General features: G+C 35.7%; 1 protein-coding gene across 4 annotated transcripts in view; it reads left to right on the top strand.

The window, feature by feature from the left end:
* The window catches only part of zmp:0000001200 (dedicator of cytokinesis protein 9), a 105564-nt gene that overhangs the window by 80670 nt on the left and 7506 nt on the right, over positions 1–17388 (top strand). For all 4 annotated transcript variants that reach the window (XM_051118900.1, XM_051118899.1, XM_051118902.1 and 1 more), the window contains exons 32-47: positions 91–204; positions 1169–1271; positions 1558–1682; positions 7314–7428; positions 7516–7582; positions 7889–7936; positions 10357–10493; positions 10809–10924; positions 11028–11165; positions 11753–11935; positions 12075–12188; positions 12396–12611; positions 12701–12758; positions 14209–14315; positions 15374–15496; positions 15669–15782. In XM_051118900.1, coding sequence (XP_050974857.1) covers positions 91–204; positions 1169–1271; positions 1558–1682; positions 7314–7428; positions 7516–7582; positions 7889–7936; positions 10357–10493; positions 10809–10924; positions 11028–11165; positions 11753–11935; positions 12075–12188; positions 12396–12611; positions 12701–12758; positions 14209–14315; positions 15374–15496; positions 15669–15782 — 1878 coding nt within the window. The remainder of the gene's footprint in view (positions 1–90; positions 205–1168; positions 1272–1557; positions 1683–7313; positions 7429–7515; positions 7583–7888; positions 7937–10356; positions 10494–10808; positions 10925–11027; positions 11166–11752; positions 11936–12074; positions 12189–12395; positions 12612–12700; positions 12759–14208; positions 14316–15373; positions 15497–15668; positions 15783–17388) is intronic.

The following is a 17388-nucleotide window of genomic DNA, read 5'->3' as shown; positions in this document are numbered from 1 at the left end:
CTGTATTGTGTGTTATTTTGGTATGAGCATGTGTGCTAACACAACTGTGAATCTATTAAATATAAAATGTATGTTTTGTATGTTTTACAGGGTCAGCAGGCTCGCTTGGCTACGCTGTATCTGCCTCTGTTCAGTGTGCTGCTGGAAAACGTCCACAGGCTCAACATTACAGATGTGCTTCCTGTGACCAACCAGACTAACATTGTAAGACTGACACCTAGTGTTTATTTCAGGCTGCAGACATATATAAGCACATATTACTGGAATGCAGGCTTGTTGTAGGTTTAAAGAAATAGTTCACTGAAAATGATGCTGTTCCAAACCTGATTTAGTTTCTTCTATAGAATGCCAAAGAAAATTTTTTTTTAAATAGCAGTGTTTTTGTCCATAAAATGAAAGTCAATAAAGTTCAATGTTGCTTAGGACACATATAAACATATAAACAAAATGAAACATTTTTCAGAATACCTTTTTGTGTGTTTTTCAGAAGAAAGAAAGTCATACAGAGTCAGACCATTTAATATTTGGATTTAATTTTTTGGATGCACTGAATTTTTCGTTTGATTTGATTCTGATGTAAATGGTCTTGATTCTTTTTGTTTTGATTTTAATTTTGATTCTCACTCAAATCCAGCTGCATGTGTCTACACTACCTTTTTGAAGTTTGGGGTCAGTAAAATTATATTTTTGAAAGAAATTAATATTTTTGTTCATCAAATTATTGGTTATTTTAAATTTTGATAATTTTTAAAATTGTAATAAGGTTAATTTACCATATATGTGAACAAATAAATGCGTTCTTCTAAGAACATAAAGCAGTTTTACTGACCTCAAACTTCACACATCCATTGAAAAAATAGTGAACATAAAGTAATACATCTTAAATTATATCAATTTTCTATCAATTTTCCATCTATACATTTCTATGTATCAATCTATCAAGAATTTAATATCAATATAAGGTTGTTTGAATTAGTATTTATAGTTAGTTTTTGTAGTAGTTGCAAGTATAGTTTTCAAAGTAACAAAAAAAATGAACATATACTAACATGCTACAAAATGTGTAGTGAAATATGAATTACAGTACAATAAGTGACCAAAATATAGAGAGTTTATCTGGTAACAGGTAACTCTTGAAACCGACTTATCTTTGTGTTTTGTATTCCAGAATGGCCGTGATGATCATGTCATGGTGACACCTACAAAAAATATGGCCAGTCCAGTGGACAGCAGCCTGCATAAAGATGTGCTTGGGGTGATTTCAGGAACAGGTGAGACAAAGCGTCTTAACCAGCCACTATCTGACAGTTTTACAGAAACAAGCAATGTGTTTATCCTCACTGAAAATGCTTTGCAACATGATGCAATCATTACTAGTCATCAACAACTAGGCATCTTGTAAACTTCCAATTTTAGAAAAATTAGATTTTTGACTATTATTTCCAATGTCAGGCTTAACAGGGTTAAAGTAAATACATTCAGATTATTGTTCTGTGAGAAATATGATTTGAGAGTGATTAATGTGTCGAGTACATTAATGTGTTTTGTGTTTGTCAGCCTCCCCTCACACTCCGACCGTGAGCTCTGTGCGGTACGCTGACTCACGCAGCTCTCTTATTAGCATTGACTCTGGAAACGGCCTATCAGAGCGCAGCATTGACAAGCCACACCCTCTAGACAAGGTACTGCTCACATGACTTGACTGTCACTTTTGCGTACATTATTTATCATGGACTGTTATCATGTTTGTGTTTGTGTGCCGCAGTGTGTGTGTAGGGTTGTATGTTTATCCTTGTATGAGCAGTAGTGTGTGTGTGTGTGTGTGTGTGTGTGTGTGTGTGTGTGCTAACCTGTGGTTGTGTGTCTCCTGCTGTCGCTGCGGTCAGCGGGAGGGTTTCACTCGCCGTCACTCTGCCAGCGTGCTGCGTTTCTTTACTGACTCAGAGGAGACGTCGCTCTCTGCACGTCTCAAACGCCAGACCATGGATTTCTCTCTGCTGTCTACACCGTCTGAGCAACACACACATCCTACACAAGTATTACATCAGCGCTGACCTTTGACCTCTGCCCTGCTGCCCTGCTATTACCACTCACCTTTGATCTCTTACCTTGCACTGTCCCAGTGTGGTGTGCCTGTGTGCATGTGGCTTTACTGATTCTCCATTCCCTTAGCTAGAAGATAATGATTGACAATCTTAAAGAGGTCATATTGCATTTTGTTTTCCTTGAGGTTAACGTAAACAAAGGATAGTTCACTCAAAAATCATAATTTTGTAAGGTATTAATAAGGTATGAAATAAATTATGCATTATAAAAAATGACTGCAGAGGCCACTAACGGCCTGATGATTGTTTTTACACTTAATCCTATATTTAATATTGACTACACAACATTTAATTCAAATGTCCATGTAATCTTTAATATTTGGACATTTCTTTACTAAAGAAATGCTACAGCCCCTGCAATTTCCTGAATATGTCGACATCAAAACGTGTAAACTAAGCAAGGGTTTAAACTTTTATTTTGAAATCAATAAACCGTTAGCAAATTAAGATATTGATGTATTCTTCTGTGAAGCTTAATAAAAGATTAACCTCATAAATCTGATAAAATGATGCACGTTGCATTTCCAGATAAACGTTATAATTAACTCAAACTCATAACAATATGCAGAGATGGAGTTCAATACATATAACTTTAGTTTTACATCCCTATTTTATAGAGAGTTTGAAGGCAAGTCAATGGATATCACACAAGAAACGTGCAAACTTTGCGCATTAGTTATGCCGGTGGACGTCTTAACTTCAGTCAATTCGCTATACAGAAAGCGAAAGTAAAAAACACTGACGAAGCTGCATTAACGGCGCATATTCTCTCAGAGACGACAAGAGACGAATCTACTTCAACATATGCCGATAACAATGTCTAAAATAACCGACTAAAATATATAATAAAATAGATAATAACTGTCTAAAATAGAACCCCCCACCCAACCCCATCCCCGGTCCACAAGAGTATTTTCAAACTGTAACCGGTCCGTGGAGAAAAAAATATGTGGAAGCTGCTGAATCATATAGAGAAGGACTGGCTAAGACGGAAAGGGCACAGTAATTTGACAAACTTACAAATTAATAGGTGGTAAAGATATGTACGAGCAGTATTAATTAAGATATTAGCCTAATATTTCTCCTGCCTGGCTGGAAATGATAAGAACAAACACAAGTGTTGTCAAGATTCTTGCCCTGGAAATCCTGGTTCAGTTTGGCCAAGCACAAACACCTTTTGTTCCTCAAGACAGTTTTTTGCACTCTTCTCTTGATTTGTTATAACTTTTGGCAGTCTGTAGTGCTCCAAATGTTTTTCCTGGTCCGACTGATTAGTACAGCCCAAAACATGACAATAATTGACCATTTTCAGCAGCAATAATCAGCAAAATATGCAAGTTCTGTTCAGTTCAGTGGCATTGTTTAAATTCCGTGCCTCCAATATGGCCGACCAATGACATGTTGTGAAAACACTCAATAACATCATTAAATTTCATTCACACCTAGCTTTAAAACTCCTGCTCAGATGGACATAGCTGCCCTCAAACTCATACTATGACAGTCTGCTTAGATTTTTATTCATACACACATTTCTGGACAAGAAACAATAACACTTTTAATGAATTATGGGTTTGTTACAGAATGAAAACACACATTTGTAAAATTCACCAGTGGTACCAAACTGCTGCATGATGCATCATAGATCTGTTTATAACAAGCGTCAGTTTAGATCTTATTTATTTCATCACTGAATTGTTTAAATCAAAACAACAACACAATAATAATTCAGCTTTAGTTCTGTGAGTTTATGTCAGTGAATATGCATGAATATACATGTGCTTTGTACTAAGTACTTAATTGTTTTACAGTGTTATGACATTTTTTTCAAGGAAGTTTATCTTCATTATTTTCTCTTAATATGATAATTAAATTAGGTTTATAGCAGGCGTTAACAGTGACTGAACAAACATTAATGTAATTGAAGGTCGAGGTCTGATTAGAGAGAATAACGACCCCGCCCCCCTCCTGTCAATCACTGTGTCACACCACCCCAATACACAACACACTACATCACACCCACCAGTTGGGGCGCTACAGAGTCCCCCCTGCAGGGCTGTGGTGGGTGGCTGCAGGGGGACCACAGTACTTACAGCAAGAGGGAAAACTTACTAGAGTCATTTAGTACCTCAAAGATTCCAAACATTCTCTGTCATTGTGATGTTATCGATATTAAACATGACAAACATGGCTGAGAGGCACAGGGAAACACATAAAGCTGAAAGCACTAGGGCCCCCTGCAGGGCTGTGGCGGGCAGGTGCAGAGGGGCCCTGTAGCGCCTCAAATGGTGAATGCGATGTAGTGTGTTGTGTGGTGGGGTGGTGTGACAGTGATTGACAAGAGAGGGACGGGGTTGTTATCTAATCAATTGAGTTTTATTGATTTATAGCAACCCTGCCCAACCTCGTCCTTCATTTACAATAATGCTTGTTAACCACTGTTAACATCTGCTATAAACCTGATTTAATAAGCAAGCACATAGATAATAATCAAGAACATGAATGTCTTTGAAATGATGCCATAACATTCTAAAACAATGCACAGCAGTGAACAACAAATGAAGTTTACAATGCATATTAATAAACAATGTCGTAATAGCCTCTCTTTTATTTAGAGTGTTATTGTGTCTTGCACCATAAATGTGTGAATAATAATAAAAATATGTGCAGGTTTTTGAAAATGCAGGGCTTTTTTAAAGGATTAGTTCACTTCCAGAACAAACATTTCCAAATAATTTACACACCCCTTTGTCATCCAAGATGTTCCTGTCTTTCTTTCTTCAGTTGTAAAGAAATTATGTTTTTGAGGAAAACATTTCAGGAATTATCTCCATATAGCGGACTTCAGTGGTGCCCCCAAGTTTGAACTTCCAAAGTGCAGTTTAAATGCAGCTTTAAATGGCTCTAAATGATCCCAGCCAAGGAAGAAGTGTCTTATTTAGCGAAACAATCTGTCCTTTTTGCAGTACGCATGGGTGTTCTTTGTAATCCGGGTCAATACAGTTAGGGTATGTCAAAAAATCATCTCATTTTCTTCTTCAAAATCAAAATCGTCCTACAACGCTGTTTTACATTTTTTAAAGGTTTTTACCTTGTTGTAAAGGCCGTTTGATCTTCTTTGCATGTTCACTTTGTAAAGACTGGGTCGGTATTTCTGCAGCGATGTAGGACGATTTTGAAGTTGGGGTAGAAAACGAGATGGGAGTTTTTCGACGTACCCTAACTGTCTTGAACCAGAAAGTTCACACAGACATAGACAAGACAAGTGTTTGAGGTTAAAAAGTATATGAATTGTCCATTTGTTTTGAAAATGACCGATCGTTTTGCTAGATAAAACCCTTCTTTCTCTGCTAGGGTTCATGTAGGGCCATTTGAATCTGCATTTAAACTACATTTTGGATATTCAAACTCGGGGGCACCATAGAAGTCCACTATATGGAGATAATTCCTGAAATGTTTTCCTCAATAAACATAATTTCTTATCGACTGAAGAAAAAATGACATGAAAATCTTGGATGACAAGGGGCTGAGTAAATTATCTGTAAATTTTTGTTCTGGAACTACTGATTTAAACCATTATTTGAGTGAAAAATGCTACAAAATAGCAACTGCTGTTTGATATGCACATTTAACACAATAGCATTTAACAAAATGTGTTAATATTACTGTTTTTGTTTGTTTGTTTTAAAAAGACTAAAACTGAGGAACGTTAGATCAGTCAGAATTATTTGATTCTACTGTTTTAGAATTATATTACATGTGTATATAATTGTGTAAATATGCAGATATTTACACAATTATATGCAGGATTTACATTATACTTTTTTTTCTTTTGCAAATAAACTGCATTTTAACTGCCCCAAAAAGTATTTGGACACTTAAGCAACTCTTTCTGCAGTAGATCAAACCAAACAGTTTAATTTAAAAAGTGACAGCACAAACACCAAGCTAAAACTGAATTAATTATTGTATTATTGTATTGTAAATAATAAAATTTAAATATTATATAAATGAAAACAAATAAACTGCATTTTAACTGCAGTCACACCAGAACACCTTTTGTTATCCTCTAGTCATCTAATTCAACCAGGTGTGTTAGTTGCACATTATTTAGATATGGATGTTGAATAAAATAGTTTTATAGTGATTACATATTTAGGCTTTGTTTGTTTGCTTGTATAAATGGTCTTTTGGACTGGAGATTCTGTTTCAGGAATACATCTAACTCTGTGTCATGATATGACCTCTTTGAGATATCTTCCAGTGGAAAGCAGACATCTCTGTCAGTACATCTGTACTTTGTAGACATAACAGGGCAGATCTTGTGCCTAAATCCACAGCTGATGCTTTCAGTCAAAGGAAGCTGAGTCAGTAAATCTGTTGACTCCAGGAACGCTGTGGTGCACTGAATGATCTCTCTTTGATATTCTTTCCTTTTGTTGCATTTGAATCAGTCCAAAAACAGTGCTTCAGTCTCCAACTCTGTAGCCACATGATAAATGAAGTGAATAATCAGACGCAGTATTTTGTGGGTTTCATAGTTTCCACACGCTGCTGTCACACTGAGGATCTGCTGGCAGGGGAAAATGGGGGAAATTCTATCCAGTGCTGTTCTATGGTAGATACATTAGCAGCTTATGTGTGTGTGACTGCTGATCTCCTCCCTGTCTGTGACATCCTGTAAGGAAACAGCAGTTCTTGAACATGTGATTTGCCATTTTGAATGTGTGCAGTGCATTAGTGCTACTATATTGTGGTTGTCATTTTGTGTGTGACATTTAAACATGACATTTATGAGAATGTGCATGTGGTGGATGGAGGTGGATGTGTGTGTTAGTAAATGTGCATGTGTGTGAGTGCTAATAATTGCCTGAGTGTGTATTTACAGATGCCCCAAAAAGTATTTGGACACTTAAGCATCTTTTTCTGCAGTAGATCAAACAAAATATAGTTTAATTTAAAAAGTGATAGCACAAACACCAAGCTAAAACTGAATTAATTATTGTATTATTGTATGTAAATAATAGAATTGAAATATTATATAAATGAAAGTTAAGGTTTAAAACTTAAAAACAAATAATGTTTATATAATAAAACTGTCATTTTAATACTGTATATTGTAAAGATTTTCAGACAAGTGTGACTTAAGTGTCCAGAAGTGTCAGTGGTTTTGTGCTCTGTGAATGTCTGATCTAGTTTTCTCTGTCTCAGTGTCATGTCGCTGGGGTTCTGGGCAGTTCTTTGCTTCGCTGTGACAAACTGGATCAATCTGAAGTGAAGAGCGTATTAATGTGCTTCCTGCACGTGTTAAAGAGCATGTCTGAAGGTACATGAGATCTCTGAGATTATATGAACCTGCTTCAGTTGTATTTTAGTTGTCTGTTGTATGACCGATGTGTTTGCTGTGTGTTAGATGCACTGTTCAACTACTGGAATAAAGCTTCACCCACAGACTTGATGAACTTCTTTAGTCTGCTAGAGTAAGTGCTGCACTTCAGCTCCACAACTCACACACGTTGGGTTTCATGTTTATTGGGGGGGGATATCCATGGTTTTTATGTTGTACAAACTGTATTTTCTCCTCATTTACATGAACCCTGCAGATAAACCTACTCCTCACACAAAACTTTCTGCATTTTTAGATATTCAAAACACTGTATGATTTATAAGATGTTTTCCTCATTGGGACCATAAATGTCCCCACAATATTTACTTGTATTACTGTACTTCTGGACACACACACACACGCACTCCTGTCTGATCATTCATTTCTCATCTGATTTCAGAGTGTGTCTTCATCAGTTCAGATATATGGGAAAGAGGCAAATTGCAAGGTAATGTCTTTAATCTGCATTTCTTTTGTTTTACAAGCATTTATTAATATTGCATATATTTATAATAGTAGAATGTAAATACAGTGCACAGCATAAATGAGTACACCCCCTCTGAAAAAAAAAACAAAATATGTATTTTCTTAATGATCACTAATATAATTCATGGGAAGATGGCAAAATTAAAATGTATTAAACATATACTTAATAAAAACAAAAAATGTATGTCAATATTTTCTTTAAAATAAGTAAATTAACCAGTTTTGTTTACATGATGGATTGCAGAAATGAGTACACCCTAGATTTAATTCAGCAAATGTATAATATTCTAATACTTAATATGTCCTCCATAACTCTAAGTACACTGCTCTGAACCTTCTTGGCACTGAGAGTACAAGTTCATGACAAAGTTTCACATCTGTCCTGTTTAACTCCTAAAGGACGACCTGCTTAAATGCCCTGGTCATTAATGGGGAGTTTTGCTCAGCTAATCTTTACAGAATCCCCCACAGCTGCTCAAGAATTTTAAGATTGCGTGAAATAAATGTCCACTGAAGGATTTTCTCGATGGGAGAATGAATATCTTTATTATCATGTTGAAATGTGCCCAACAATGCAGGGAATGTGGAGAGGGTAGCATCTTCTGTTTCAGGTTTTTGCATTAAATCACACAGTGGTGTGTGAATTCATGACAGCATTGATAAAGCACAACTCCCTCACACCTTCAGCACTCATACATCCCTGTATAAAAGCTTTACTACCACTAAACATTACTATGGGAACCAGGCACTTCTCCACTGTACTCCTCCTCTAGCAATAACAGAACATTTTGGATGCTTTTGGATCTGAAATGATTGACTTGGTCTCTTGAGACCAGAGTATGGATTCCCAGAAGTCTATAATTTGTAAATATGTGTCTTGGAAGAGGTTCAATGAGTTTATTGTGCTTTGGCTCCAGTAGGTAATTCTAGTGGTAACAACAACCATGCATGTCACTTTTGCAGGCTGCGTCGTACTCTGTGAGATAAAGTGCCACTCTTTTCATAGCTTTTGCCGACTCTGAGACACTTGCATGGCATTTCTCGTGCTCTTTTCTTTTTCACTCACCACTAAATGAAAACTTATTTAAAGACCTGATTATTTCAGGATTATTTCAGAAGTCTTTTCACAAGTTAATTGTTTTTGAATGTTGGTGTTACTTCTCCTGTATTTTCACACTTAAAAATAATTTGGTATTCCTCTTGTAGCATTGTCCTCTTTTATGCTAAGAAATAAATCTCCTGCACTGTAAAAAAAAAAAAAAAAAAAACAATTTGTTGAGTCAACCTAAAATAATTTGTAACCTGACTGCCTTAAAATTTTAAGTTCAGTCAACTCAAAAAAAGTTTATTCAACTTGAAATGTTAAATTATACTAAGTGACTTAGATATTTGATTTGAACCAACTTAAAATTTTAAGGTAGCTGGGTAACAAATTATTTTAAGGAGACTCAACAAATTGTGTTTTTTATTTTTTACAGTGTGGTAGTTTTCCTCTCAAGTGGACCCATTGTTGCTAGCATTAAGTCTGAGTATGATTTATTAGGCTATATAACACTTTTACCTGTCAGGACATTACTTGCCTTTAAAAGTTTTGGTTCAATATGCTTACCTGTTGATCAAAAATTGCTTTAAACCTGCACTCTTTTTTTAATTTTTTTATTTAGTAGCTTTCAGGAGGGTGTACTCATTTTTACAACACAGCATTTTATCACTTCGATAAGAAAATCTTATTTTTCTGAATAATTTTGACGTTCTTCTTTGGTAATTGATCAAGCAGGCTTGTTGGAACATTACATCTCAAAAGAACCCTAACATGTCTTCTAAGTAAAGAATAATTGCTGAGTTTGTTAAGTTCTAGAGGGGGTGTACTCATTTGTGCTGTGCTCTATATATAATGAAATATATATATATATATATATAGGAACACTTTACAATAAGGGAAAAAAAAATACTTTAAATAACAGTGATCAATATATCTGCTACAGTGTTTATTAATCTTTGCATTAATGTTGGCTAATAAAAATACAACTGTTATTTTTAGCTTAGGTCCATTAAATAATATGTTAACAAATGAAACCCTTACCCTAATATAAAATGTTAGAAATAAGTAATATATAAATAATGTTTCATAATAGTATGTTTTGACTATGTAACCACCCAAAGTACTATAGCATTGTCATGGTGAGTTTTGCACGGACAAACACCACTAAATATATGTTATCTGTTATTGGCCAATATGTTTTAAAGATACCGACAGCAGCTACAAACACAAATCAGTGGACCACTAATAATTATCAAAGAAGCTTTATTGTTGTGAGTGAGTGTTTAATGAGCTCATAATTTAATCTTCTGAAGTTCATGTTACACTTTGACTGTCATCAGGACTCTGGAGGGTGCAGGGCCGGTGGTGCACGAACGACGCTCTCAGACTCTTCCTGTGTCCCGCAGCAGAACAGGAGCCTTACATATGAGACTGCAGCAGCTCAACAGCTTGGACAACTCCTACACCTACAACCACAGTGAGACACGCACAAATCCAGCTATTATAGCTTCAGCTTTAATTCATTTGTGAGATCAAATGAAATAAAGAGTTTTTTTTTAAATGAGTAGTTCACAAAATTAAAATTAGCAAAAAATCTATTCAGTCTCAGGCCATCCAAGATGTTGATGAGTTTGTTTATTCAGCAGAACAGATTTGGAGAAATGTAGCATTACATCACTTGCTCACCAATTGATCCTCGGCAGTCCAAACAGCTGATAAAAACATCACAATAATCTACAAGTAGTCTACACCACTGTAGTCTATTTCATTTCATGTGTGTGTGTGTTTGTAGATTACAGTCATTCAGATGCTGATGTGTTGAATCAGTCTCTGTTGGAAGGAAACATTGCCACAGAAGTTTGTCTAACAGTTCTGGACACACTGAGCATCTTCATCATGGGCTTTAAGGTCAGACATCATCATCATCATCATCATCATCATCAAGTGTTGCTCATGTGCTGTATGCCTCACTGATAACAGTGTGTGTTTTTATTTGTTTGTTTGCGGTCAGACTCAGCTGAGTTTGGATCATGGCCACAATCCCCTCATGAAGAAAGTCTTCCAGGTTCATCTCTGTTTCCTACAAATCAACCAATCAGAGACAGCCCTCAAACAGGTCTTCACTTCCCTTCGCACTTTCATCTACAAGGTGAGTGTGATAGTAGAATAAGCACATAAATCAAAGACTATTAAAGTGACAGTCCTGTCCCTAAATCTGACATAAATTACGATTTATGTGTGGTGGAAAATACAGACAAATTGGTGGAATCAAGTCATAAAATGCATAATGTCAACAGTTTTGGATAGAAAAATGTATACTTTGTTTAAAAAAAAAAAGGGAATTGTTAAATTTTCGTTTTATTTTATTTTATGCTTGATGTTTGATGTTTTATGCCTTTGTTTAATTAGCACAATTTTTGATAGTAAAAGTGATTAGATCATCAATCCAGATAAATTCAAATTTCTGGAAAAAAAAAAAAGTTAAAGTCCTATTATTATCAAAATTGTAATAACTTTTTAAATTGTTTTAAGTTTTATGCATTACATTTATTAGTCATGCTTTTTTATAATTAAAATCTAATTACATCATTAAATTGGAATCCAGAAAATCTAAAACAAAAATCGAATTTGGCAAAACAAGAGAATTTGAGAATAAAGTGCTAAATCTTCATGTCATTCCAAATTTCACGCTGTTCACGCTGCTGCTTTGCTGTTTTCTTTCATGTTTGTGTCCAGTTTCCATGTACATTTTTCGAGGGCCGTGCAGATATGTGTGCATCTTTCTGCTATGAGATCCTGAAGTGCTGTAACTCCAAACTGAGCTCCATCCGGAGCGACGCGGCTCATCTGCTCTACTTCCTCATGAAGAGCAACTTTGACTACACTGGACGCAAATCCTTCGTCCGCACACACCTGCAGGTGGAAAAATGACACATTTATCATATATTAGGCTGAAGTAACAGTGTTTGGATGTGTCTGGATTATTTCATCCAGTCTTTATTAGATTAGATGACAGCATGATGACAACATAACGATGGGATTATTTGTAATTCCGCAGGTGGTGATCGGCGTCAGTCAGCTGATCGCTGATGTCATTGGAATAGGAGGGACGAGGTTCCAGCAGTCGCTGTCGATCATCAACAACTGTGCCAACAGTGATAAAACTATCAAAGTTAGTTCATTTCAGATACACACATGTAAAAACACTAAATCCTGAAAGATCAGAGATGCATCTGATTATGGTGGGAATGATCTAGTTTTTGGGGACATGCAACATTATTGTGCTTGATTTTATATATATATAGTTTTGGACTGAAGGATAATAGCTTGTTCTGGGGCAAATCACACGCAGTCACTCGTCCCCTTCTCTCTCCCTCAGAACACAGCATTCCCATCTGATGTGAAAGATCTGACCAAGAAGATCCGAACTGTTTTGATGGCCACGGCTCAGATGAAGGAGCACGAGAGAGACCCCGAGATGCTGGTGGACCTGCAATACAGTCTGGCCAAATCTTACGCCAGCACACCTGAACTCCGCAAGACATGGCTGGACAGCATGGCCCGTATCCATGTGAAGAATGGAGACCTCTCTGAGGTACAAACACACACGGTCCCACACATACACATATTTCTGCATGTTTAACATACTGTGAAACTCATGTTTTCTGCTTTGGTTGTCTTCAGGCAGCCATGTGTTATGTGCATGTAGCAGCACTGGTGGCAGAGTACCTGAGGAGGAAAGGTTCGTCCACACACATGCACAAACACATGTAATGATGCTCTTATAGTCAAAGGATCATCATCTTTAGTCATGTGGAGTTGAGAAAGGAACACTTTAAATATAGTATAACAGTGACCATCTGCTGGAGAATTCTAGAAGTATTTTTCCATAGTATTTTTTGAACATTCATCAATAAAGAATCTTAAAACATTTTGAATTCAAAGCTAAATGCACTTTCAATACACTTTAAATATTCAATAATTAAATATTTCTAGTTACACATAATTAATATTAATAATAAAGTTACTTAGATTTCACATAAATTATTTTAAAAAATGCTTGTTGATCACTTTTCTTGCAGCAGGGTTAAATGTTTACACCACAGTTCAAAAGTTTGGGGTCAGTAAGATTTTTCTATTCATAAAAATATTCTCTTTATTAACAAATCCTGTAAATGTATTGCTCTTTCCACAAAACATTGATAATAAATGATTTGATTGGCAAATCAACATATTAGAATGATTTCTCAAGCATCATGATGTGACACCTAAGACTGGAGTAATAAGACTGCTTTGATCACAGGAATAAATTACATTTTACAGTATATTACTGTTTTTACTGTGTTTTTGATCAAATAAATGCAACCTTGGTGAGCATAAGAGACTTTTTTTCAAAAATATTATCCTTACAAAAGCCTTACACACCCCAGGTTTTAGATTATATATTTTATTTTTTATCACTATGTTGTAGAAAGAGCCCAAATTATGAACATTTTTCAAAAGCATTTCAGTTTTGTTTCAGAGGAGTTGGACTTTGGGATTAAATATAATGTACAGTATTTAGTCATTAATATATACAGTTTATAACTACAGTTTGAATATAGATTCAAAATATTATATATGTGAAAAATGTGCATTGTTGAATTTTTTTTTTTTTTTTTTTTACAATTAAAAAAAAAAACTTGAGAATTAGATGTTTTGCTAAGTGTCTTAGCAAATAGTAATATATTCATATGATTTTTACTTTTTTAAATCCTACTGTCTGGTCTGCTGAGAAGACTTAAACTAATTTTAAGTCTCATCTTCCAGTAGTAATTGTTGTCTTGTCACAGTAATTTTTCAGTTTGTAATTACTATAACTGATTACTCAGTATGTTGAAGGTTTCCATATCAGTCTTGTTTCTTTTCTCACCTTTACTTTTTCCTCAAATCTCTTTCTCTAGTTCCTGAAGTCTGATAAAGTCCTTGATAATATGTTATCACACACTACATTACGTTTTGCTGCAGTTAAGACACATAATCACCATGACTCACGCCAAGCGATGAGCTTTCACCTTATTTTACCAGGCATTATCACATACTTGGCTGCTATCACATTGTGTGTGTGCTTTTTTTTTTTTTTTTTTAATGGCAGTGCGTCAGGAAAGTCTCTGCAAATGTAAAGTGTTGTTGTTGTTTGTGTGTTTGTGCAGGCATGTTTAAACAGGGCTGTACTGCATTCAGAGTGGTCACACCAAACATCGATGAAGAAGCGTCCATGATGGAAGATGTGGGGATGCAGGATGTTCACTTTAATGAGGTGAATATCTGTCTGATCGCAAGCAGACTATTCGTTCACATCAGAGGTGAAACAAATAGCCATTATGTGGAGCAAAAAACAAATTTGCACAATATAACAGATGAGAAACCCACCGTTTAGAAGCAGATTGCAGGAGAAGCAAGTTCAAGACTGAATGCAAGCAATAAAAATAAAAACAGGTCATTTGCTTGGTAAAGTGTAATAATCAAAGGTCAGCAGCAGCAACACAGATGAAAGAAGTGATATTACATCCGTAACGTGCTTGATTCATTTTGAGTATTATTGAATCTGTGTTTCTTTTGCGCATGAGACAAGTAAGGGGCACAGCTGCAGAAATGTATCTCTGACCCCTGACTTCCCACATGTGTATTTTACTACAATATCATCTGGGTGAACAACTCCATAGGAATCCATCTATTAAAAAATACACTGAGTATCCATATCTGAATATCCTAACAGGTACAATGGGAATTGCTGCTGCGTCGCGTTACACAATCATGGCTAAGAACGTATTTAATGTTTAATATTTAATGTTGAAGTGGAAAACATGGCTATCTTGGTCACCAAAATGCAATGCATTGTTTGTTCCATCGCATGAGATTAAGAAACTGCATTATAGAGTGTCAGTGCTGATTTGGTTTAATATTAGTACAATAAAAGTGGGAAGCAATAAAGTCATATCCATGTAACTGATGGTGATTATCAGTGAGCTTACACTGTGACTGATACTCAACCATCATTTCTGCACTTTGACTGAAAGATAAAGCCTTCAGCCCTCTAAAGCATGGTTATTATAGTTAAGCAAAACTAAAACCATTAATAAACATTTCTTTTTACTCACATTACTTTTAATGAAATAAATGTTAAAATAATTAATAATTTCATTTCAGCTAGTTAACAAAGAACCATTTCTCATTTTCATTTACTTTAACTTGATGTACTAAAATAACTAAAAAAAAAAAAAGTAAAAATACATAGTTTTATATAATGTTTATAAAAATACCTCGACAAATCTGCATTGTAAGGTTTTAGGTGTGTTTTGTCTTTGTGTGTCATAGGACGTCCTGATGGAGCTTTTGGAGGAATGTGCTGATGGATTATGGAAAGCGGAGCGTTATGAGCTCATCTCTGACATCTACAAACTCATCATTCCCATTTATGAGAAACGCAGAGATTTTGAGGTACCGCAGTAACACACACACTGCTGAATAAATGAGGAGTGTTAGTGTGTGATGAATGTGTAAGGATGTTTTATGGTAGACTTATTTTTATCCATTTAAAGGTTTTGTTTCCATAAAATGTTCCCGTTAAATCTGATGTGTTTTATAAACCTGTTGTTCTTGTTTATGGCAGAGACTGGCTCACCTCTATGACACCCTGCACCGTGCCTACAGTAAGGTCACAGAGGTCATGCACACGGGCAAGCGCTTGCTGGGAACGTATTTCAGAGTAGCGTTCTTCGGTCAGGTGAGTCTGATCAGCGTCATCATCATCATTTCTTTATCAGGATGGCTCTATAGTGACCCTTTATTGTGTCTTTATTTATCTGTTATATAAATCATGCGTTGCTGGTTTATTGCCTGAAGGCAGCGGTAAGTCTTGTTTGTTTGAGTTGAACTAGCTGTGGCCTAACATGGACTACTAAACTTCTGTGTTCAAGTTGTATCTTCAGCTTTGGGCTTAAAAAAATAATTTATAGGATTTCAAACACTCATTACTGACTCTCAGTGTGTTTACCTGCATCTGCTGAAACACTGATTTTCTTAAAGGAGTAGTTCACTTCCAGAACAAAAATTTACAGATGTACTCACCCCCTTGTCATCCAAGATGTTCATGTCTTTCTTTCTTCAGTCGTAAAGAGGATTTTTCTCCATATAGTGGACATCTATGGTGCCCACGAGTTTGAACTTCCAAAATGCAGTTTAAATGCAGCTCTAAATGATCCCAGCCAAGGAAGAAGGGTCTTATCTAGCAAAACGATTAGGTTATTTTCTAAAAAAAATTACATACTTTTTAACCTCAAACACTTGTCTTGTCTAGATCTGTGTGAACTCCGGTTCAGTACAGTTAGGGTGTCGGAAAACTCCCATCTTACTTTCTTATCCAACTTCAAAATCGACCTACATGGCTGTTTTACCTTTTTTTTTATAAAGGGCGTTTGACCTTCTTTGCATGTTCACTTTGTAAACACTGGGTCAGTACTTCTCCAGCGATGTAGGATGATTTTGATGTTGGAGGAGAAAAAGTGTTCAATACCCTAACTGTATTGGACCAGAAAAAACAGAGTTCACGCAGACCTAGACAAGACGAGCGTTTAAGGTTAAAAAGTATATAAATTGTCATTTTTTTTGGAAAATAACAGATTGTTTCGCTAGATAACAGCCTTATTCCTCAACTGGGATCGTTTAGAGGCCTTTGAAGCTGCATTTAAACTGCACTTTAAAACTTTAAACTCAGGGGCATCTTTGAAGTTCACTATATGGAGAGACATCCTGAAATGTTTTCCTCAGAAAACATAATTTCTTTACGACTGATGAAAGAAAGACATGAACATCTTGGATGACAAGGGGCAGAGTACCTTATCTGTAAATTTTAGTTTTTGAAGTGAATTACACCTTTAAGTCTGTTAACGTGTGCAATTATGTGTGCTTTGTATTTGGTTGGTAACGCATAACATCTCCATGAATGTTTTTTGATTAACATCAAGATTTATAGATTCAAATATACAGTATATGAATATATAACCCTAGTGAAAAAAAGGAGTGTAGTTCATTGTATTGTATGTGCACTTATAGTGTACTTCAAATCTTAAAAGTAAAATATTGGACTTGCAGATAGGTTGACCACCTGTCCCGCTTTGCGTTGTACCGCACAGCATTTTCACCCCTTGTCCCGCACATCGCATATTAAGAAAATGTCCCACATTTTCATCAGTCTGTTGGTTTTAAATGATCATATTAAGAAAACGTCCATGTGTTCTTTTACCTTTTTAAGAAAGCTCATCAAGTGATCTAGAGCCACCGACAGAAATGGTCGAGCACACATGGAAAAACACAATGCTCTCCATTCATTT

This window comes from Labeo rohita, chromosome 9 (genome assembly GCF_022985175.1).
Source record: "Labeo rohita strain BAU-BD-2019 chromosome 9, IGBB_LRoh.1.0, whole genome shotgun sequence".
NCBI classification, from domain to species: domain Eukaryota; kingdom Metazoa; phylum Chordata; class Actinopteri; order Cypriniformes; family Cyprinidae; genus Labeo; species Labeo rohita.
Note: the sequence above shows the minus strand (reverse complement) of the source record. Positions and strands in the feature narration are given on the sequence as shown.